The sequence below is a fragment of the Cydia amplana genome, chromosome 11 (genome assembly GCF_948474715.1).
Source record: "Cydia amplana chromosome 11, ilCydAmpl1.1, whole genome shotgun sequence".
Classification (NCBI taxonomy): Eukaryota; Metazoa; Arthropoda; class Insecta; order Lepidoptera; family Tortricidae; genus Cydia; species Cydia amplana.
In genome coordinates, this window is record NC_086079.1 from 8787322 (window position 1) to 8812696 (window position 25375).

Below are 25375 nucleotides of genomic sequence, written 5' to 3' on the forward strand. Positions count from 1 at the left end.
GTTTTAAGTCATAATATATTGTTTGCCCGAATTTTCGTTAAGTCATAATTCATTTGGTTCAGAAACGCGTCACTTTTCAGGATTGCCATAAAACAAACCTAACCTAACCTATCTATAGGATAACCTAACGAAAATCCTGAAATGTTAACGGTTTCAGTTTTATGACTAATGATAATATGGCATACAATACATTATGACTTAAAACTTTATGGGAAACAACGGGACCCCCAATGTACCAACTGAAATAAAAAAGACATTAGATATCTGATTTTTATTTCGAATTGTCCTTAAAGAAAGTGTGTACTAACATGAAGCAAGTCACCCGACGTTGAAGTTCCTCGTCTTGACGGCAGTGGCCGGGAGCTGGGCCACGATGCTCTCCGGGAGCACCTCTATTGCCACCGCTTCTGACTCGCCCAGCCAGTGGAAACCGGCCAGGTACTAAAACAGAAAATATTAATAGTAGTTTGTGTTACAAGGGATCAAAATGATATATTTCCGTCACAGTCAATCCAACCTCTAGACATAGCATAGTCGCGCTACCCCCTCTGCCACACTTACGGTAGCGTTACTCCATCTTCGAGTCAATCCCGTGCCGTGATTGGTCCGTGTCTTTGAACGGACCAATCACGGCACGGGATTCGCTCACCTCGTCCCCCCGCACCCCCGTATTTTTGGCAGCATCGGTTTCATGAAATAATTGGCCTAAGCTCAGTCTAGAGGTTGGATTGTCAGTGATTTCCGTCAAGGGCATACATTGAATCCTGAATGAAGCGATGGATTCTACAATACAATCCCGAACGTAGTGAGGGATTCTATTGTAGAATCTTGAGCCTAAAGAGGGATTCAAGTGTTAACGCCCAAGACGAGATAATTTTGATACCGTGTGACACATACTGCTTTTCACATCAACTATGAGGAAAATAAAAAAATCTTAGTGTTGACACAATCTGATGCTTAAACAGATTATTTAAGCTAAAAAAATAATTACCCTGAGCGTAATGAGGGATTCAAGTGTTAACGCCCAAGACGAAATAATTTTGATACCGTGTGACACATACCTACTGCTTTTCACATCAACTATGAGGAAAATAAAAAAATCTTAGTGTTGACACAATCTGATGCTTAAACAGATTAGTTAAGCTAAAAAAATAATGTGCAATAAAATTTAAAAAACCGGCCAAGTGCGAGTCGGACTCGCGCACGGAGGGTTCCGCACCATCAACATCATACATCATCTGTGAAAATTTCAACTGTCTAGCTATCACGGTTCGTGAGATACAGCCTGGTGAAAGACGGACGGACGGACGGACGGACGGACGGACAGCGGAGTCTTAGTAATAGGGTCCCGTTTTTACCCTTTGGGTACGGAACCCTAAAAATAGTGTGCTTGAACAGAAAAGTGTTACTTTGATCCCTCCGAGCAGGGAGGAAAAGTGCCACTTTGATCCCTCCTAGCAGGGAAGAAAAAGCTCTTTTCTGAATAGGAGGTGTGAAAACGTATTTTTATTCGGACACTTTGATTGCCACTGCAAGATGGAAAAATGTACAGGCTTTTTGAGCCTCCGTATGGGACCCTATTACTAAGACTTCGCTGTCCGTCTGTCGGTCACCAGGCTGTATCTCATGAACCATATTCCGAATCACGCTCACACCGCTTACAGTGCTGGCTCCCGGTCCGAATCAGTTAGCCAACAGATTTTTTTTTCGCGCATATCCTGTCATTGTCAAACGTCACCTTGACGTTTGCGCTCAAGTTGCTTACGCCTGGGAGTGTGAGCACCGTGAGCGCCGTCCATTGACGTCACGATGTCTCATGTAAGCGCTATGAGCGTGAATCGGCCTGATCGTGAGCGTGCTGTGAGCGCTGTGAGCGTAATTCATAAAGCAGACTGTACTCTTGTTTGCCACCTATTTAATATAAAAAAGTGGCAACTAGCAAAACATTCTTAATTCTTATAACCCCTTGTGATATGATACTAATATATTGTTATAAAATAAATAAATAAATATTATAGGACATTCTTACACAGATTGACTAAGTCCTACAGTAAGCTCAAGAAGGCTTGTGTTGTGGGTACTCAGACAACGATATATATAATATACAAATACATAGAAAACACCCAAGACTCAGGAACAAATATCTGCGTTAATCACACAAATTTAGCCTTACCAAGAATTTAGCATTAAACTGGATTGGGCATGAGTGGTGGGGATAACTGACAGAACGGGATAGACTTATGTAGGAGTAACAGCGAAAGCGCTATTATTGTTTGTCCTTGTCACTGTCTCACTTTTTTTTTTATTCCCCACCGTAAATTAGCATGATGATTGGTCGAATTTGTTTGTTGCCCACCATAACAAATAAATTCGACCAATCATAGCGTCGCATTGCGTATGTTTTGTCCCTCACGGAGGCACGCGTAGACCACTTCTATAGGATGCTACCTTCTATGGCCCTTACCAAAGCCCTTTGCTGTTATAATGTCTTGTTATAAATATGTAGGTACCTTGATTGGAATAACTTTTAGCGCCGCCTTTTGTACTTTCTTCTCTTTGCGATCTTTTTTCGCTTCAGGCCCATCGAGCATCTGAAAAAATTGCATTTTGAATTTAAATTTGAATGAGCATTTCATGATGAATGAAAAATCATTTGAGTTCATATTAATTTGAACCATATAAATGCAGAATGGTAAAATTGCTTTTTAAACGGTGTCGTTCCCATTCAGTCAGTAGCAATAGTAAGCGCTGCATAAAGGAAACAAGGCCTTTTTTTTACAGATTAGGAGTTTAAGTCCAAAAAATCACGTCAGAAATTTCCAACTATAATTAGCTACCTACCTCAGCGTCCGTGGACGGTCTGTCCATCACCCAGAGCGAGGTGTCGTCTTGGAAAACGAGCGCGTTCCTTGTGGGATGCGCCGTAATACTCTGGATGGCAGATTCCCGCTCGTACCACGTCGCAGGCAGCCCGTAGCGCGGCCACTCTTCGAATTTCTTCTCGGCCAATTTGTACTCCATTAACTGTAATTACAAGATAATTCAATATAGTTTGATGTACTAAAGTAGACTAGAGCCGGGACGCATCTTACAAGTTGTAGTGAAACAAGCCAAATCGCGCCGCGCGCTCACTACCGCCCGCGCCCATTGGCACTGCGATATAAATGTACCTAACTAATGCACGGAATAGAAAGTTCCAATTTTTTTACTGTTTTCATCTCTTAACCTTTTCGATGCCGCGTCAAACACAAAAGCTGTCTCTCAGACGCCACGTCACCGAAGTGTCAAAACTGAAATTGAACTTTATGCATATGCACCTAGGTTTATGTTGCTCTGTGGTCTATGACCGATTAATACGTCTTTGGCGTTGGACCTGCGGTGCGTATATATCGGTCATTGGCGTCCAAAAGGTTAATTAGTCGTCGTCCATTCCATACCTTCGATCTGTTAAAACAGTAGGTAACTGGTCAACATAAGTGATGACTAAGCTTTCCTTGTCCCGACACGCATATACGTCGTCGGCAGCGTAGCGTAAGGCCCAAGATACACTTGTAAATTTTACTTACGTAAGTAGGGACACAACTATACTGCAGAATGAGAGATGAATATCGTTATCTTTCTAACAAATAGCTTTGTTCCTACTTACATAAGTAAAACTCACAAGTGTATCTCAGGCCTAATGCACCCACTTCCGTCCCGTGTGGCTCCAGACGGGTACCTAGGTATACTGTCGTATAAGAATAGCATTAGTTAAAGAGTACTTTTAAATTTAAAACTGTACCTTTTGATCCACATAAGTAATGACCAAGCTCTCCTTATCCGTGTCGAAGGCTATAGCGGACGGCACGCAGTTATACGTCGGCAGCGTGGCGTAATGCTCCCACTTCTGTCCTGTGACACTCCAAATAGCGATGGCGCCCTCTGTGTCCGCGGCGACGAGGTATATCCTCTTTGAAGGAGTCTTCTTCGATATTAGCAGATGTAAAATAGAACCCGTTTTCAGATCTGTAAGGTGAAAACTTTTGTCAGTGCAAAAATGGTGATAACACAAAGAACATCTCTTGTACCATAAGATACATGTGTTCAGTAATGGGGCGTATTTAGGATGAAAGATTCACTAGATAAGTTTCACTCACAAGGTGGCGATGATTGCATTCTTGTCGCCGTTTTTGAATATATATGTTAGAGGGCTCACTCACTAGGCTTGTGTCGGTCGCGAACTAAGAAATGTAAGAATGAAATCCCGTGAAGGACCGAAAGGAACTAAATCTTTTTGCGCGCTCTTAATCGGTCTTTAGGTCCTTTAGTTCAGTGGGATCGGAGAGCGCTTGACTGAGTGAAACAGAAAACGGTCGGAACGAAACGGTTCACAATGTCGCTGGCACAAGTGCGAACGAGATGAAAGAATCACGTGACACGCCAAATCCCGAAAAGTTTGAAGGAAAATCAAATATGTTTCTAAATACATATTTTAATTTTTTTATTGTGTTAAGGTGTTTTAATGTTTAATATCGACCTAATCATATCGTACAAATTGAATTATATTTAGTTACCAAAGATTTGGACAAAATCAAGTGTAAAACCGATTCCTATTAATTCCCGGCTCTCAACAAGTTCAACGACCGAACTGAACTAAAGGAACTAAAAGAGCGAACTAGTTCGTTCGACCGATTGACCGAGAGCGGAGCGCTCTCTGTAGTGAACGAGCAGGCACAAACCTATCACTCACGTTTGTTGGTCCTAATGGTCTGTATGACGGTGGCGCCCGCGCCGGGGTCCACCTGCAGCACCTGCAGCGCGCCCTCACTGTGCACCACCATGCTCCGAGAGTCCTCCGCGAACACAATGCGGTTGCAGGGTAATGTCACGCTGGTGATGACCATTTTATCACCAGAATGGATCGGCTCACTCACGTTTGTTGGTCCTAATGGTCTGTATGACGGTGGCGCCCGCGCCGGGGTCCACCTGCAGCACCTGCAGCGCGCCCTCGCTGTGCACCACCATGCTCCGAGAGTCCTCCGCGAACACAATACGGTTGCAGGGTAATGTCACGCTGGTGATGACCATTTTATCACCAGAATGGATCGGCTCACTCACGTTTGTTGGTCCTAATGGTCTGTATGACGGTGGCGCCCGCGCCGGGGTCCACCTGCAGCACCTGCAGCGCGTCCTCGCTGTGCACCACCATGCTCCGAGAGTCCTCCGCGAACACAATGCGGTTGCAGGGTAATGTCACGCCGGTGATGACCATTTTATCACCAGAATGGATCGGCTCACTCACGTTTGTTGGTCCTAATGGTCTGTATGACGGTGGCGCCCGCGCCGGGGTCCACCTGCAGCACCTGGAGCGCGCCCTCGCTGTGCACCACCATGCTCCGAGAGTCCTCCGCGAACACAATGCGGTTGCAGGGTAATGTCACGCCGGTGATGACCATTTTATCACCAGAATGGATCGGCTCACTCACGTTTGTTGGTCCTAATGGTCTGTATGACGGTGGCGCCCGCGCCGGGGTCCACCTGCAGCACCTGGAGCGCGCCCTCGCTGTGCACCACCATGCTCCGAGAGTCCTCCGCGAACACAATGCGGTTGCAGGGTAATGTCACGCTGGTGTTGACCATTTTATCACCAGAATGGATCGGCTCACTCACGTTTGTTGGTCCTAATGGTCTGTATGACGGTGGCGCCCGCGCCGGGGTCCACCTGCAGCACCTGGAGCGCGCCCTCGCTGTGCACCACCATGCTCCGAGAGTCCTCCGCGAACACAATGCGGTTGCAGGGTAATGTCACGCCGGTGATGACCATTTTGGTTAGAGATGTACTTGACTCGTCGTCGTGCTGTTGGGGAGACCAATTGTAAATATTACTGTTACTTACTACAGTTAAGACATCTTAACATTAACAGTTAAGAATATTCTTTTTAGTAAAAGGTTACATGCACAAACGTGAAAAAAAACTTTAATCGTTGCGTAGCTTACGTATTTTTTTACGTAACATGGATTCGTTGTATAAAAAATACAATTCTTCTATCTTTTTTAGGGTTCCGTACCCAAAGGGTAAAAACGGGACCCTATTACTAAGACTCCGCTGTCCGTCCGTCCGTCCGTCCGTCTGTCACCAGGCTGTATCTCACGAACCGTGATAGCTAGACAGTTGAAATTTTCACAGATGATGTATTTCTGTTGCCGCTATAACAACAAATACTAAAAACAGAATAAAATAAAGATTTAAGTGGGGCTCCCATACAACAAACGTGATTTTTGACCGAAGTTAAGCAACGTCGGGCGGGGTCAGTACTTGGATGGGTAACCTTTTTTTTGCTTGTTTTGCTCTATTTTTTGGTGGTGGTGCGGAACCCTCCGTGCGCGAGTCCGACTCGCACTTGGCCGGTTTTTTACCAAACGTACGCAGGGCAGGAACAAGTGCGATCTAATTTAGCCAAGCGAAAATCGTGCTTATTCCAACACACGAAAAAGAGCTAATTAAGAAAAACTAATGGTTATTACTGGCTTGAATAATCACATACAATTAAATCAGATAAATTATTGCTTTACATATTTCTATCTGAAAATGTATAGGCTCTTTTACAATATTTAAAAAGAAATCATTTATGTAAATAGGGTGTTAGTAAATGTTAGTGATAGAATTAAAAGATACTCACATTTTCCAACTTTAACATCCTTATGTCACTATCCGTGCCATAAACTATAATCTCGCCTGACGGGGATATTTCACAGCATCTTATAGTTTTCTTCTTCTTAGCTTGAATAGCTACTAGCTTGACTGGATTCTGCCCTATTTTCAAAGTCATCCTGTTGCTGTTTACTAACTGGATCGCTTTATTAATTGCCTCGGTGGAATCTACTTCCAGCTTGGTTTCACCGTTAGTTACCGCAGTTTGTTGTTCCCTGTTATTTGAGAATATCACTTGGCCTTGTTCGTTAAGTGCAGGAGAACCTAATCTCCAAACTTCTAAGTGTTTGCTGTACCTGGAATAAAGAAAAGTATTACAAATACGTAAACTGAAAATGTGATTGAATACATTTACTACATAGGTAATCTCATCCTATATGCATTTCAATCTTATACCTTTAAACAAGCAATTTTTGTATAAAGCGTCATTCTATGAAACTTGCTAACTATGTAAACATTCAAGCCCCTATATTGAAAATGTCAAAAAATATGAATTTACTAGTGACTTTTGTTTACTTAGTTAGCAAGTTCCATAGAATGAAACTTTATTTATATATGAAGTTTGCTATATGGGGGTTTTTGGGGGCGAAAACTGCTCTGCTCCTGTAAATACAAGTATACATGTAAAATTTTCTTATACCTTAAGAGTAATAGTTTTTTCTGAACTGCAAGTGACGACCTAGGCCCTGGTATCATGGGAGGTACTCTCTTAACCCATTTGGGAGGAAATCTTGATAAAGACAGGTACCCATCATTGCCAACCGAAATCAAGGTGTCTTCATTCATTACTAAAGCCCTGAAACCAGAAACAAAGTGTAAAAAATTACGAAGTGTACATACGTTTGGAGGAAGAGAAACACAACCACACAAAACAAACTACTTGAACCATTGACTAATATCTCAGGACGGGCCTTACGTGCACTAAAAATAGTACTAGTTCAAAAGTAAAGTATATCTTTATTTCAGTACATATTTGATATTGAGCATAAGTATTAAACAAAGAGGATAAGCAAGTACTCGAATAACATAAACCAAGAACAAATTATACATGGTTCCTACACTAGGCAGTGCCTGTCCCGTAGGTAGCCGACACAGTTACGAGTATTCAAACGACATGTAGCGCGTAGTTAACACAATCAGGCTTAGATTATTGCAGGTCATACTTATTAAAACGAAACTTATTTAAAAAATTACAAATAATATTAATATAATCTATGAAGTTAAATATTTATTTACATTTTGAGCTTACTAAGGTGTGTAAGTGCGTGTGTGTGCAAGTGAAGGGGGCGAGTTTGTTTGAATGTATGTTATGTTTGTGTATAGGTGAATAAACTAGTCCATGTGTTTATGCTAGGTATTTCTTCTATCTCCTCGTAAGATAGCGTATTTACAGAGATGTGACTTATTTGAAATACTTGTATTTAAAATGCAAATACAAAATGCAAAATACCTATTTTGTATTTTGTATTTAAATACCTTTTGAAGAAAACTATTTTGTATTTTATTTGAAATAGTTTTTGTGACCTATTTTCTATTTTCAAAATACAAAATACTTTATAGTAGGTAATGTAGGTAGGAGTTACAACCTCTTCTGATCTTACAATCCTGGCAACTCTCTCATTCTTTTAACATGGAACTGTTGAATCTGTTTAGTAACGTCACACATGATCACAAGTGTAGCGAGTGGTTAAAAAAGGGGAATCTTGAGTGTTACGAGGGTTTCAAGGTACGAGAGGAGAACAAACTTTTCTGCCCTGATGAAACACAAACGAGACGTTTTTATCACACTAACGAGAGGCATTATACTAGCTGTAAGACATAACAAATCTAAATTAATGCTTTTAAAAATTGTCCGTTATAAACCATCATCCATCGGATCCATCCTTCCGGTTAATATGAGTAAACAACTAGAAATTTGCACTTTAGATAGAGGACTGATTGACACACTGTTTTCAAAGAATAAAGAGAGTCTTTTCAATTCGGATATTCTGAGTAATACTTTTTAATTCAGACTAGGTATTCACTATTCAGAGTACCTTTTATCGCAAAGTATTTGTATTTTTAAAAAGTATTTTGAAAATACCTATTTCGTATTTTGTATTTTAAATACAAATTCAAAAACTATTTTGTATTTTGTATTTGAAATAGTATATCAAGGAAGTATTTGTATTTTGTATTTAAATACTTTTTATAAAGTATTTTTCACATCTCTGCGTATTTAGCATACCCCGGCCGGCGAGAGCAAAAATGCGTTGACAGCTTAATAGTGCGAGGACACACACTTTGGTCGATGTCGATAAAAACAACACGATGTACTGGACCACCGTTATGATATGCAGAAGTATTAATTATTGTTGTAAACAAAATTAAAACCAAGTGTTTGTATTTATTCAGTTTAAAATTGTTTTAGGGTTATTCTTAGAAACGCGTGGAGGTATCAAGTTGAAATAAATAACAAATACTAATGGCTCAGTTAAAAAAAAAAATTGTGCTTAATTAAAAGTCGACTATTCTATCGACATCCATATGTCGATAGAATAGTCGATATTTAATTAAGCACTAGGAGCAGACGCATTTTTGCTCTCGCCGGCCGGGGTATAATTTAGCCATGTTTTGAGTTTGCGTTTTAGTTCTGCGATTGAACAATCTTTAAAACTAACGGTTGCACTTACTTTGTTGTAGATGTACGGTTGGAGATATACTATAAATCTTTTAGCGAATGCTGTTTTAACTGTTGGAATGGGAATTTTATACTTTCGTTTTTGCATCATAGCCGAGAGATCTGGCGATTCAAGAACTCTAGCGTGTTCGTTCATCACTACCCGCATAATAAACAAACTACGAACGTTCAGTACCTCCAAATCCCCATACACTTGCTTCGTTGGGTACAAGACTGGCTTCTTAAGAATAACTTTTAGTACAGCACGTTGAGCTCTTTCTAACATAATCATAGCTGTTTTAGCCGCCCCACCCCAAGCAGTTATGCAATAAGACAAAATCGGTTGGCAGATACTAACATAAACAGTGCTAAGAAGCTTTTTATCAGCGGAATTGCGCAGGTTCTTAAATATATATATTAATTTACGTATACGATTGGCAGTGAGTTGTATGTGTTGTTGAAAGTCAAGCTTTTCGTCAAATGTAACGCCAAGATATTTTACCGTTTTAGTCCGACTGATATGTTCACAAGTGCAGTTTGGAATTTGCGACCCGAAGGGGCTGCATCTATGTATCACGATATTTGGCAATCTAGCGGTGTCACTCACGAATTGGAGCCAATCGTGTAGTCTAACGCAACTAGTTGCGACCAATCGCGTTGCAGCGTTTTCACACCGCTGTACTGGCCCCATTCATGCTCCTTTCTTATTGCGCGTAAGGCTAGTCCTGAGATATATATATGTCAATGACTTGAACACATGTTTCCACTTCCATTTATTTTCCTACCTACAATAAAATAAAATGATCATGTGAAAATACATGCCTGCCAAATTTCATGTTTTCTACTGGATGGTGCAATAATTTTGAAATTACTTAAGCCTGGGAGGCTATTATATGTGTAAATTTAAGTCGTTTCCAGTTTTCTTTTCTTTACCTATATATACTATGTACGGTCGACTCCAAGGAGATATATCCACTTTTAAACCTTACTGCATTGTAATAAAGTGAAAAAGTGAATACATCTCTTTGGAGTCGACTGTACAAGCCAAGTTGCGAGACTATACTTTTGAGTTTAGTCAGGGAAAGGATCCCAATTACTATAGACTATGTTTTTTTTTAATCTTATACCTAACATCATGCATGTGTATGTTGCGATGAACATTTTTCATCCATTGCAGGGCTTCTCCGCCGCAGTTCTTCTCAACCTTCTGGTACGTCATGATCATGGGATCTACTCCACTGCAATAAATCTGCTCCTCATTCTCACTCACTGCAATCGCCAGTATATCAGCTTTGTGTGTATTGTATGATTCAATCTGAAAATTTAGTAAATAGATTATGGGACTAAACCAGTGAATTTCTGTACACAATAACAATTTGTGACTTTCTATCACGGAAGGGTCCTTATACTTCAAGTGCAATAAGGATGTTTCCATCTGAAATTTCCACAGAAAAATGGAAAGCCACATTTTTTAGTTTATTTAGTACATACTGACAAGTCAATATTGAGATTTTTTCTGTACTGGTAATTTGAACTGAATAAAATGTTTCTGCATTATTTTATTCCATTTAAAGAAAGATTTCAAAGGGCCTACTGTGAAAAATGAAATTGTGTTATCTGCCATTTGTGCAATAGAGGCAAATAAAAAAAAATAGTTTTTTTAGGATAGGGCCTCAGGTTTAGATGTTGCTAACTAAACACATGTTTAAGTACCTGTGTATTTTAATACTTCAATATATCTAAAGGACCATCCTTAATTTCTAGTAGTTCTATCTAACTCATCCATTAAGCAATTTCAGCATACAATACAAAACAGTACTATAATTATATTATATCATACCATTGGATAGGAAGGATTTACATACCTGATCACCAAGTGCACTATCCCAGAAGGTAAGCCTGCCCAGACTGTCACCGGATACTATAATGTTGTCAGATAAAACTGCTAGGGACCAGATAATGACATCGTTGCATCTCTTTGAGCCACTAACAGACATTTTGGTGATTGCGTGACCAGTATCTGTGTTCCATACTCTAATAGAATTAAGAGAACCTGAAAACATATTATGGCTCACCGTGAATTCTAAGTTAATATGACGGTAAAGTAGTAGTTAAGACAGTGTGTTTTTGTTTTTCAAAAACAAAAACATTAACTAAAATAATAAAAAAACAAAAAATGGAGACAGGCCATATGCTGAGAGAAACCCTGGATAAGTGGACAAAGGAACTTGTAGAGTGGTGAACTAGATATAACATAAGAAAAAGTTGTCCACACAAGTTTGGATGGTTGAATGTTTTAACAAAAATCGGAGGAGGTAAATGGATGCAAAAAGCAAAACAAAGAAACAAATGGAAAGCCATGCAGGAGACCTGCGACAAAGGATGAGTTGACACTAAAGTTGTTAAACCAAATTAATATACAGGGTGTCCCAAGAAGTAGTGATATACTGAGGCTGGGAGGTAGAGGACCTAGAGGGCTATCTGAATCACCCCCATGTATGTTCCGCGATTTTTCGTATTTTCGGAGTTATGATTTTTTTTAATTGTTCACCTACCGCCGAGTACGATGAGATTTTTATTTATGGTGACGTGAATTATTGCGGTAGATGCTTGATTTTTTTTGTGCGCTACGCTGATAGATAGGCCAATTCAGTGCGGTAACATTTACTATCGTTAGATCTTTGAATGGAATTAAAAAAAAAAAAATGACAAGAAAGATAAAATTACCCAGTATGTTCACAACTTCAAGGGTGCTTAGAAAAATAAAACATACTGGGTAATTTTATCTTTCTTGGCATTAATTTTTTTTTAATTCCATTCAGAGATCTAACGATAGTAAATGTTACCATACTGAATTGGCCTATCTATCAGCTTAGCACACAAAAAAAATCAAGCATCTACTGCAATCATTCACGTCACCATAAATAAAAATCTCTTCGTACTCGGCGATAGGTGAAAAATTAAAAAAAATCATAACTCCGAAAATACGAAAAATCGCGGAACATACATAGGGGTGATTCAGATAGCCCTCTAGGTCCTCTACCTCCCAGCTTCAGTATATCACTACTTCTTGGGACACCCTGTATAATAAATTCAATAATAATGGCTAATTACAATTTATTTATTTATTTATTTATAGCCTTATTTCAGAATACATTTTTTTTTTTATTATATCTACAGTTTTCCTTAATTTACTATGGTAACTGATTCTGTGTGTCTTCAGTCAAAGGCCTCCCCTAATCTTCTCCACTCTTCCTTATTATGAACTAATCTGGTCCATGTTTTTGTTTTAATACAAATGGCTAATTACCATTACAATGTTGCAAATAACTTCTGAACTACTAAAAGAAATAAGATATTACAGAAAGTTGTACATTACCTGTTATGAGAAAATTTCCAGTTTTATCAAATTTACAGCACATAATCCTCCCCTCTTGCTTGTCAAATAGCTTAGCATAAACGATATCACCACATACTACATTGAATAAATTGATATACCCTTGTTCTGTCCCCACCGCTATCATAGTGTTGGCAGGATTCAGATCAAGGCACCATGCTGCATAACCAGTGAGTAGTACTGAGTTCTTAACCACTAGTTTCTCCAAATCCCACTCGACTAGCGAGCCAACCAGGCCCGTCGATAACAGCCGGTTCTCCACCCAACACAATGCTTCAATTGATCCATTTTCCACGCCAGGAATAAACTTAACCAAATAAGGCGTAAACTTCAAATCCCATACCTCAATAGATGCATCAACTCTGAAATGTTTAAAGTCAATTAATAATAAATAACGCGCGCATGCCTGTGATTGTTCAAAAGAAGAAAAACTTACCTTGCAAGAGCAAGTAGTTTCTTGGTCTTATTAAAAGAAACACAGCTAATTGGTTCAGGCTTAGATTTATAATATCGAACCCTATGCACGTTGCTGGCCATTATAATATTACGCTGATATAATTGTTTATAACCACAACACAAAAATATTCACATGCTTTCACAATGAGCATACAATGAGCATGATTCTGACACATTAATGACATTGACAGCCGAGGTAAGCATTTGTAAAGCGTGTCACTATCGATATTTTGTAAAAAAAATATTAACAGATTTTTATTTTTATTTTTATTTAATATCGTCTTTGGTTACCGCGATAGCTATTCATGAAATAAAAATATTTAGATGGGTGACACCCGTTGATTACGAACGCTGTAAAGGGTTCGAAACGTCGGATCGGGATGTATTTTAAATACATTATACACGATATAATCCGTCTAAATAGTTTTATTTCATAAATAATTTTAAATTTAGTCAAAAATTAGTTCTTTCTTTTTAGCTAAACTCCGAGTCGTAATTATAGTGTGTCAAAGGACTGTTCCATTTCAAACATAGACAGAGAGATTCATACTATCTTTGTCTTACACTAGTACTAGCACCCAAAAGAAAAGGATGAATATAGTTTTTTGGTTCCTATTTACTGACAAGATTTGGTTGACCAGCTATAGATACGTAGTATCTCTTATTAGTCTGTGGTAATTAGATTAGATTCCAAAAAAAGTATGACAATGTTGCCACTTTTTACTAGCGCGCCATGTATTTATGTAAAAATAAGTAAATAAAAGTACTTTTTTAAATCGTAGGAGTAAAATTACCAATAAATAAATTATCTTAGCGTGTTTATTTATACAAAGGAATTTACTATTTTACAATCAAATTATTGCAGTGGCTACATTCTCTTACTTTTTTGGAATCTAATGCCGGCTACACACGTAACTATAAATCGTAGCGATTAAACTGTGCAGTCCGACTGTGCAGATAAATCGAACGTTCCTAGTGCCTCCACACGCCTCCGATATCGGCGTCGATCGTCAGTTCTCCGCAGAAGCTCACGCAAGAAACATGTTATCCATGTCATGAAAGTTAATATGGTAGTTAAGTTTTCTTAAATTTTCTAATGTTCCGCGCAACTTTCTTATTTTTTTTTCTGTTATAAGAAACTTCTCCTGACAATAACTAACATATAGACAGTAAAGCAAATCTATTCAGTAGAAAAAGGCGCGAAATTCAAATTTTCTATGAGACGAAGTCCCTTTGCGCCTACATTTTTCAAATTTGCCGCCTTTTTCTACTGACAAGATCTGCTTGACCAATTTTAAGACAAAAAGAATTAGCGAAATTGGTCCAGCCGTTCACGCGTGATGCCGTGACCAAGAGAAATATGGATTCATTTTTATATTTTTCATTATTTACTTGAGGAACGAACATGCGCACACAAGCAAGCTACATGAAGTACTGCCGAAATGACCGATCGCCATCCACACGCAACGATAAAACTGTGCAAACGCATCGACAACGATTTTTCTAATATAATTTGCAACTGCCACCGATCAACGATTTATCGTACGATTTGTCATACACACGGTTCGATTTATCTGCACAGTCGGACTGTACAGTTTTATCGCAACGATTTATCGTTACGTATGTGGCCAGCAATGAGCGTTTTCCAAAAAAAGTGTACATTTCATTCATGTCTTCAAAATATTGACTTCTTGGGCTCATTTTACTTAGAATCATTTGTACATTCACGCCTCATACATGAAAAAATGTGTCCCAAAATTTTGTATGAAAAATTTTTTTTCCAGTGCGTCACGTTCATACAAATAAAAAAAAATTCATACAAGAATGTGACGATCAGGAAAGGAAATTTTTGGACACATTTTTTATGTATGAGGCGTGAATGTACAAATGATTCTGAGTAAAATGAGCCCAAGAAGTCAATATTTTGAAGCAGGGCTTGTTAACGTTACCAATTCATATTATAAAGTAACGTTACTTAACGTTAAAATCATAAAAATACCTTATTACCGGTAGTAAATGGTAACGATACTTGATAACTTAACATTATTATAATAACGTTAGCTAGTTAACGTTAATTTTACCGGTAATTTTACTTTTTATTGCAGGGCTTGTTAACATTACCCAATTCACAATATTCACATTATAAACTAACGTTACCAAACTAACGTTAACACTATCATTCTTTAAGCTGATATTTGCTTGTAATTTCATACACAATTTTAAGGCCAGTAGACCTTGTTGACCATAAATACGGCAGGGCTTCTGTCAAATTGGAATAGAATCAGTCAAAATACATTAAAGATAATTATGTACGTTAGTAAAACTCAACTTTAATTCTAGTAGTTAGAGTTCATAGTCTTTTGTCATTATTCTTTATGTTTATCAAATGAAAGAGGTGGTATTCTACTTGTTTAAGATCTTTGTCCAATATGCATTGCGTCTCACTCTCTCATTAAGCAAAATGTGAGACGCAAATACACATTGGACCGAGATTGGACAGATAGAATACCACTCGGCTGTGTCGGAATATATTTGCCAAAATAAGAAGGTTGCAAAACGTCATAAATTAGTTTGTTAAATATGATGGTATAGCTAATTCGTTACTTGGTCGGTTTATATTAGGTACAGGCGTCTTTGATATAATATACGTCGAGAATATATGGGTTGGATAATGTCTTGATTTATTTTGTGAAATATGGAGGTGTTGCTGAAATGTAATTTAGTCGGATTATATTAAACGAGACACCTATTTATTGATGTTACTGCTTGCTTGTAAAAATGATTCAATTAAATTAGATTCGATTAAAGATAATTATGTAGGTACGTTAGTAAAACTTAACTTTAATTCTAGTAGTTAGAGTTCATAGTCTTATGTCATTATTCTTTATGTTAATCTAGAATGGTGAAACTTAAATTCTTATTTGAGACATTATTACATGCAATGTGAAATAATAATAAAAAAAGATATACAAAAACGTTTCCACGTTCACAATTCAAGATGTGTAACAAGCTTTGTAAAGCTTTAATGTTGCCATAGAAATAATAAAACGGGTCTTGATAAGTTTTGTAATCCTATTTATTGCCTATGGCAGCCCGAGCCTTCAATAAAAAAATTGATTTCTCCATTGTTAAAGTCGCAGGTGTTTCTTCAAAAAAATAGAAATAACCGTGTTATCAAAGTCTAATCAGTGTTGTTAAATTTGCAGTTTATAAAATGGGTGACGGCCAAAGTGAAAATCAACCCCTATTAGGGGATGGTAAGCGGATAAAAAATGATTTTATTGTTTTGACAGCTGATGATTCAACTAAAAACCATTTGTATATTTTTTGTTGCTAAACAATGCAATCGGCTTATTTTGGGTCGTTAACATCGCGTAAATTATCAAGTGAACTGTGAAGATTGTGTAATGATTATTCCTGTTATTGGAAGAGCCGGTAGTATGTGGTTACGTGTTTGTTTTTCTTGACGTAAGTATGCTATGCTTGCTTGACAGAGGAGGAGGTGAATGTGGTGAGCACGATATCGCCGATCGGTCCCGACGAGCTCCCTCCGCCTTACCAGCAAGCGGGAATGCCCTTGGTGACGTGCCGCGTATGCCAGGCGTTAATCGATATATCCGGGAAGCGGGAGCAACACGTCGTGAAATGCGTCGCGTGCAACGAAGCCACGGTACTACTGCACTATTAACAGTTAACACTACTTATTTACTTTAATACTTCTGAAAATACACTGAATAATGCTTTGCAGAATCTTTAACCTAACTACATTATTATCGGACACTTGCAATCTCCATTCATATCTAATCTCTCTCTCAATCATCTCAATTTGCTAGCAGATAGAAGTATCTGTCTCCAATTTATATATATAGCCGACAACCCCAAAAAGACAAATTATTTATCTTTTAGAACCTTCAGTGTAGTGTAGTGTAAGTCTTCATTATCTTAATCTTGTTAAACAGTAAGTAAATAATACTGTCTGTCACCCTACTTTTAAACCAGTGTTCTTTTCGTATTATGTTACATCATGGATTACAACAACAGCTGAAGTGTTTTCCCTATTTACATACATACATACATACATAATATAATCACACCTATTTCCCAGAGGCGTAGGCAGAGATCACGGATTTCCATTTCCCTATTTACTTCACCAAAATAATGATATTTAAAAAAACTATACTTCTCCAATTGATTCCCTGAGAGGTGACTTCATATTTATAAACATTTATGAGCATACTATGCTATTCCATTCAAGTTTGAATATTGATACATTTTTCCTAATACTAGTTTAAAAAAAAAATCACACTCCCATACAAAGTTCCACACCATCATTATCCTTAGGGATTAATTATTGAGTAAAATTTCTTAGTTGCTATGAGTGTAGTTCAGCAAATTTGATATACATATTATATTCAGTGGTGTATACCCATTTGACCCCACCCCATGTGCCCACTGCCATACATGAGGTGGGGACAAATTGGAATGATTTTTACGAAGTGGCTATTCCCATTTTTGCCCAACACCTCAGCAGGCTATTCAGCCACTTTATGAATAGTAATCAATTCATGCATAGTGCCATTAATGTTTGAGGTCATTAACCACAAATTGCAATACTTGTACCAATTATTGGTTACATTGTAATTATCTACAAATACTAAGTTTTAGTTTGGAATACAATCAGCTTCGTATTTGAGCTGATAAGCAAATGATTTTTATAGGTAATTACGTATAGTTACTAACTTGGTAAAGCAAACATAAAGAGCAAGATTATGCTATATTAAAGGCATATAGGTAACATTTTGCTTAACAGTTTTAAAAATCTGGAAACTTCATATACTTAAGCCATTATCCCTAATTCGAGTGTTGGTTTGTGGTGTTTACTGTTTAGAAGTATTCAGCAATATTAGAAGACAAACATTGTGACCATCCACTTCATTGCAAAAAATCACAAAGTATAGTCCTATAATCTCCTAACTATGGGATTTTAGATAAAGAAGAAAGTATATTAATAATTGACAGCGTGTGTTTAACCAGGCATCTAAAATCCGTATAATGGGTGTCAAAAAGTAAAGTCAGGTTGGTTTGTCCTAAGCATTGGAAAGAAGTTAGATGCCTAAAATTTTGAAGAGTTTACAAAATATATAAACTAGTTTTCAAAATATATAAGGTGTATTTTATATAGTTCATTCGTACATTAAGTCTTTGTTCTGACAATAAAGCTGCCTAGTAACTGTAACTGTTGTCTGTGGCCTGACTAGATATGATAATAAGTTGTTATTATAAACATGAGACTTAAACTTCACAACTATGTGCCAAGCATAATGTCGACTATTCTTCAACCAATCATAGTTGTCAAGTTGAATATATAATTACTAACCATTTACTAACATTACTGACAAACACTTTTAATACTTACTTGGCAGTGACTCACTCTAAGTTCGGTCACAGTGATACGCGTATTGAATAAAAATGAGTCATGTTTTTAATGAAATGTTTCTATTTGAGCTAGACAAGAATTTGAAAAGCGTATACCTATTTGGCTGGACCACGTAATTTTTTTGTCACTGAACTTAAAAAATCTATTAACACAAATATTTATGTAATCAGTAATCCGACCTTATGAGTAGTTAAACTAGCAAACCACAAAGTGTGTAGCGACCAAGAAATGTCGTTGTGTAGACAAGCGTTTTCCCAAAAACAGGAAGGTAAATTTGCATGCAACTGGACTTGCAACGTGTTAAGTGCCTAACCAATGAAACAGTGGCAAATACTCGTCATGCCGATTTAATAAATCGGACAACGGACACAAACAATTTAATTTCGGGAGTTCTTACGGCCAATATTTCATTTGCTGCCTGGAATATAGTTTCTAAAATAATACAGAAGTCGGGTTTCCACATAAACTAACGCTGGACTACATTCACCGTCATAAACTTGTATACTCCACCATGTTAATTCAATTAACTACATAGCTATAGCTGGTCAAGGAAATCTTCTCAGTAAAAAAGGGGCGAAATTCAAATTTTGTATGGGACGATATCCTTTCGCGCCTACATTTTTCAAAATTGCCGCCTTTTTCTACTGACACGATCTGCTTGACCAAGTATATGACCGTAAGTGCACCTAAACTGAATCAAATATCGAGTAGTCTCCACTTGCCGCCGCAAGGGCAATATTCGTGAACAGTTGAACGAAATTTAATCCGCGCGGTTAAAAGTCGGGGTATTGACCCACATCGCGACCAAATAAATAATCTGTCTGGCCTTTCCGTTTCAATCAGTTGGTGTAAGCCGTACTTTAAAAAGTGGAGCTGTAGCTGTAGCTGTAGGTATTTGAAACGGATTAGGTAGTGCAGTCAGCAGCAGAAGTTGCTAAGCGGGTGAGGTGTTCAAAATTACCTTGACGCACTCTTATTCTCTTAACAATAAAGTCGCGTCAAGATCATTGTGAACACCTCGCCCGCTTAGAAACTATTGCTGCTGACTGTATGCACTTTTTCATTCACCGAAAGCTATGTTATTTCATGTAGTAACAGATACGTACGTGACTGTGACATACCTATGATGTGTAACAGAATATAATTGATAACATTTTTCGAGTGCCTAATATTCTCACTCCCAGAAAACTACATTAATCATGCATGATCCCAAAAAGCATTTTTTTAACCCAAAACTGTTTTTTCTTCATCAACCGTGTGAAATGCGTGACCTGCTGATTCCTCAATATTGTAACTTAAATATCTATAGCGAACGTTTTGCCCTTGCAGCCTATAAGGAACGCGCCACCAGGCAAAAAGTACGTGCGATGCCCGTGCAACTGCTTGCTGATATGCAAGTCGTCATCACAGCGCATCGCGTGCCCGCGCGCAGACTGCAAGCGCATCATCAACCTGGCGCCCTCGCCCGTCACGCCGCCCGTGCCCACGCTGCCGGGCATGTGCCGCGTCGTGTGTGCGCACTGCCAGGACACATTCTTGGTAATTGACGTTAGCGAAGGTGTCCGTTTCAACTTGGACAAAATACTTTCGTATGTCCGGATGTCCTCATCTACAGGTCTCATTACTCAACCGATTCTCGTGAAATTTTGTGAGCCCGTTCAAAAATTAAATATAATTTTTGTGTCGATTCAGTTTTCGATTTTTTTTTACAAAATGGCGAAGTTGTGTGTTGGGAAATCGTGAGGTCTACAGCTCACAGAGCCACTAACTAAGTAGTTTACAAAACTTCTAGGTGGTCAGGTCAGAGAGTGGTGACTCAACTAACTTTAACTAAAGTAGTTCAGGGTTCTGATTGAAAACTACGTAACCCTGTAATTTAATTTGGTGGCAGTGGATTAGTAATGTTGTGAAAACACGTTCTCTTAGTAGGAATATTAAATAAAAAATGAAAATTGTGAGCACTTTAATAGTTGGAAAATAGTCATACATACTGCGGATAAGTACGTATGTTATTTCAGAGTGTGACTCAGAGCAATAAAAGATAATCTCTCATGCTCTCATCAGTCACGCTACGGCGGTCATTAAATGATATCAACTTAAAGCGTTTACGTTATAACTGGTGTTCAATAGAACTATGCAAAAACATACCTACTTTCTTATATAATTGCATACAAGGCTTCCAAGCCGGTTTCAAATGTACCGGTTTATTTTGGTCTGCTCTAATAAGAACTTGCAGGACTTCAATTTTATTTAACCAGTTTTATCGAAACCAAAGGGTGTAACAGGATAGCCTTCCAAAAATTGCCGCCAAAGCTTTGAGTTAGAAAATATTACCACATGATGCCCTGTGAGGAAAAATACCTCATACAAATTTTCAACCCTCTAAGTCCTCCTGGAACTTCGCGGCATCCATTTAACCCTAAAACATGTTTTTTTTTCTAAATGTATCAAACGGTCAAATATCACATTTTGCATAGGTAAATATTGACCTGACTTACCTATAGGAACAACTTACTCAAAAAAATACGAGCTCTCTATTACCTACATCTTCACATGATAAAAAGAATAATTTGAAACACTGTAACAATTTAGGTTAGGGTTTGAAAATGTAACTGATATCCTTACCTACCAACCCACTGACTATCCAACCTCTAGACTGAGCTTAGGCCAATTCTTTCATGAAACCGATGCTGCCAAAAATACGGGGGTGCGGGGGGACGAGGTGACCGAATCCCATGCCGTGATTAGTCCGTTCAAAAACACGGACCAATCACGGCACGGGATTGACTCGAAGATGGAGTAACGCTACCGTATGTGTGGCAGAGGGGGTAGCGCGACTATGCTATGTCTAGAGGTTGGATGGTCTGTGTACCAACCCGACTTACCCAGCCTGTCATCCGTTTTCAGTACCAGTTGCTGAAGAACGCGCCGGTGCGATGTCCGCACTGCCGTAAGGTGTCGTCGGTAGGCCCGCGCATGGCGCGCCTGCGCGGCTGCATCTTCGCCGTGCTTGCGCTCATCGTGCTCGCCATCGCGCTCGGCGTCACGCTCGGCACGCTCGCCGCCGCCAAAAGCCACGGCACCGGGATATATGTAGCCTACGTCGGCGCTTTCCTACTCGCCTTCGTCCTGTTCAGTCGAGCCGTGTACTACTTTGCCATGAAAGTCAGCACCATCGAGGGCCCCATGTAGAACTCGCACTGAGCGTGATGAATTTGTGATAACCTATGACATAGAGAAATATAGTAAGACAAGAGTGCTCACTCCATACATCTGTTAGACTATTAATTTCAGTGTCTACATCTAGCATCGAGTAGCGGAACTATCAGTACTGCTACTTGACAATAGATGTAGCAGCGACCGGAAAGTCTTATGCTGTTGAGATAAGACTTTCCGGTCGGTGCTACATCTATTGTCAAGTAGCAGTACTGATAGTTCCGCTACTCGATGCTAGATGCTAATAGTCTTTTTGGTACTAAAACTGATATGATGATATATGGAGTGAGCAATCTATGTATTTTTTTCTCTATGCCTATGACTAGGAATCTTTTATAAGAATTTGTTAATTCCATATAGCATTCTTACGTTGTAATGATGAGTTGAGTCTTCAAATTATTCGTTGTCTAAAATGCCATTTGTACCGATCGCTTGCGAGTATTTATTAAGGCAATCTCTAGTGAAGCATGAGGAAAATTGGCTACTGATATATATGTTGAGATTACCTATTATAATATTGGTTGACATTTTTATGATGACGGAAATTTAGTTGTAGGCAGGGTTGTTGTGTAAATTAATAGTAATATCTTGATTTTGATACATAGTTTTATAAAAAACGCATATATTTAACTGTAAGTATGTAAACTATATAATCTTTGTGCTGATCGAAGTGTTTCATATATTTCATTGCGCCTGCACAGTTTATTATATAGGTCTATTATAAATTGTATTGTAACAAACAATGCCATTCTGTACGTTAGTGATGAATTTTTATTTGGAGTTTAGGTGTAAAACTAATACAGTCCATACAAAACGATCCAAATACCTTTTTAAAATCAGGCATAAGTATGCATTTCATAACTCAACTTGAAATTCTTATATCACAGCTAATTTAATCTGTATAATCTCGCAATTAAATGTTATAATTGTAATATGTGAGTGTAACATTTGTATATATGTAACTTATAGACTGAATCGGATTGTTTTTATTTCATTGGAGATATTGAAATGAAATATGTAACCAGACCAGACTAGCTTTAATTGGCGTCGTAGGTAGTTAGCGTCTTCTAATTAGCCTTTTTTCTTTGTGATCGAGGATGTGGGAGCACTAAAAACCTACAGTTATAGCATAGCCTTCATCATGTTCTTTATAAAAAGGCGAGGTATTTAACCTTTTGACGGCCACAGTTGGCTGTGGTGGTCATCGGAAAGTCTTGCCATGGACGGCTACAGCCGACAGCTTCGCCAATGCAATAGGGACTTACGCGGGACTCCGTAAAGTTCAATTTCGCGATCGCCTCGCGTCCGTGGCACGGTATATTTCTTCGTCGACTCGCGTTCAAAAGGTTAAAATATTCAAAGAAGTTAACTATTAGCTACATTAAAGTCTATTTTTTTATTCCGTAGACTGAAATGACAGTTAATTGTATGAACATGAAATGTCATTTCATACTATTAACTGTCATTTCAGTCTACCGAATAAAAAAATAGACTTTAGGTACTCCCGTTTTGTAGTGATGTGATGGCTGACCGGACTATTCTACACCGAAAAAATGACATGTTTGTATGTAGAGTTGTAGACTATGGTGTATGCGACTAATGTGTCAGACTATAATAATGTATTGTAAGGTGTTGTAATACCTGTGATTGATGTATCAAGTATAAATATTAGCCTCAAATATAAGCAATGGATTACCATCTACATCTCTCGTTTTATCAGGCGGTCTTGTCTCTCTTATTATACAGATGCAGTTAAGTTGCAGATAGATTCGAGTAGAATACTCACAAATCTCAGAATTCAATGCATTAGTTTAACGAAACTTATATAACACCTACGAGCGAAATGGAGTAATCCGTTGAGGACTCCGTTGCCTAATGTTCCAAATATGGCACGAACACAGTATAACCACAGATTCATTGGGGAAGTGGCCGTTCATAATACTTGGCCTTAGAATTAATGTGGCCGTAGGTGACCAAAATGTGTAAAAACCATGGTTCCGAGTTTGACAGCATAAAATATGTCGATGTACGGCGCCATTTGTTTTGTGTAACAGAATTGTTAAACGTCAACTATTGACAACCGAAGTTACCACTTAATAATTATAGAACGGAGCGGAGGCGTACGGCGCCATCTACATTCGAATCACGAATTCGTCTCAAACTTAACACATCTGGTACAATCAATCTTTGGTATAGTTAAGATATTTGTTATAATACACAGTGTTTTATAGAAGCCAAAAAAGTGACATCCTCATTTTATTGCAAATTACTGAAGTTTAATGCGAGACTAAAACTCCCGCGTGTCCAATTTGCGTAGTTTTTGTGTAATAATTTTTAAAAAATCGTGTTTTAGGCACCCGGATATTACGAAAAACTTAAAAAAAATTGCAAATCGTTTTATGAACTTTCCGTTGTTTAGTACTATTGGATAAACCGTTCGAAGACGCAAATTTAGAGGCAATTGCGACATCTCTAGGTATATTGGTTACAAAGATATTAATGAATTTATTGTTTTTGGTTTTTATTTTTTTTCTTCCATGTTCCGCCGTAGTAGGAGCCCATATTTGTATGACAGCTTCATTTATACGTCTTCAGCTTCGTTGTAAAAAATAGGGTGGATAAAAGACATATAAATGAAGCTGTCATACAAATATGGGCTCCTACTACGGCGGAACATGGAAGAAAAAAAATGAAAACCAAAACCAATAAATTCATTAATATCTTTATAACCAATATACCTAGAGAAGTCACAATTGCCACTAAATTTGCGTCTTTGAATGGTTTATCCAATAGCACTAACAACGGAAAGTTTACAAAATAATTTGCAAATTATTAACATTTTTCGTAAAATCCGGGTGCAAATTGTACACGCGGGAGTTTTAGTCTCGCATTTGTAATGATCTAAACTTCAGTAATTTGCAATAAAATGAGGATGTCACTTTTTTGGCTTCTATAAAACACTGTGCATTCTAGTCATTTCTTGCCGAATAAGATTAAGTGTTTTACGCTTAAGTGGATTTCATCTGTAAATAAGTGCCAAAATGAGCGGCTGGCGGACAAAGGCAGATCTCCTGAAGGACCTCAGCGAGGTGAACGGGCGCCGGGCAGGGATTAAGGACCTGGACTAACATGTAGTGGCCGGGGAACGGCCTCCGCCGATCCGCCATGAAATACCCAATGAGGATGAGATGAGCTACTTCAGAGGCCACGGGGCGTCCGGAGACGGCGGCACGGGCCCAGACCTGGCCGGCATCCCGACCATGCTCAAAAGACGATACCAGGGATACTAACGAGACATTGAAGCTTTTCCGAAATAGAGCAACAGATGAAATTAGAATAAGTAAGCTGAACCCTAACGCCGCAGAGTATGTTCCAGGCAGTGGCTTTAACTGTAATAGAAATGTTCCAAAGTATTATCCAAAGAAAAATAATAATTTTCATGGAACTAGAAATATTAGACCAGTTAATGAAAACGTAGCTACATCTCAACCAAATCTTAGCGGAATAAAACAGGATGGA

General features: G+C 38.3%; 2 protein-coding genes across 2 annotated transcripts; one reads left to right on the top strand and one right to left on the bottom strand.

Moving 5' to 3' along the window:
* Nucleotides 1–256: 256 nt before the first annotated feature.
* LOC134652269 (U3 small nucleolar RNA-associated protein 4 homolog) lies at nt 257–13349 on the bottom strand. The gene is made up of 11 exons (XM_063507441.1): nt 13184–13349; nt 12730–13109; nt 11216–11403; nt 10478–10665; nt 7332–7487; nt 6660–6987; nt 5650–5836; nt 3782–4005; nt 2833–3024; nt 2511–2591; nt 257–441 (listed from the first exon to the last, which is right to left on the bottom strand). The coding sequence occupies exons 1-11, from the start codon at nt 13282–13284 to the stop codon at nt 319–321; spliced, it is 2148 nt and encodes a 715-aa protein (XP_063363511.1). The 5' UTR covers nt 13285–13349; the 3' UTR covers nt 257–318.
* Nucleotides 13350–16306: 2957 nt separating this feature from the next.
* LOC134652435 (type 2 phosphatidylinositol 4,5-bisphosphate 4-phosphatase) lies at nt 16307–21866 on the top strand. The gene is made up of 4 exons (XM_063507622.1): nt 16307–16460; nt 16698–16873; nt 19970–20179; nt 21548–21866. The coding sequence occupies exons 1-4, from the start codon at nt 16418–16420 to the stop codon at nt 21830–21832; spliced, it is 714 nt and encodes a 237-aa protein (XP_063363692.1). The 5' UTR covers nt 16307–16417; the 3' UTR covers nt 21833–21866.
* Nucleotides 21867–25375: the final 3509 nt, after the last annotated feature.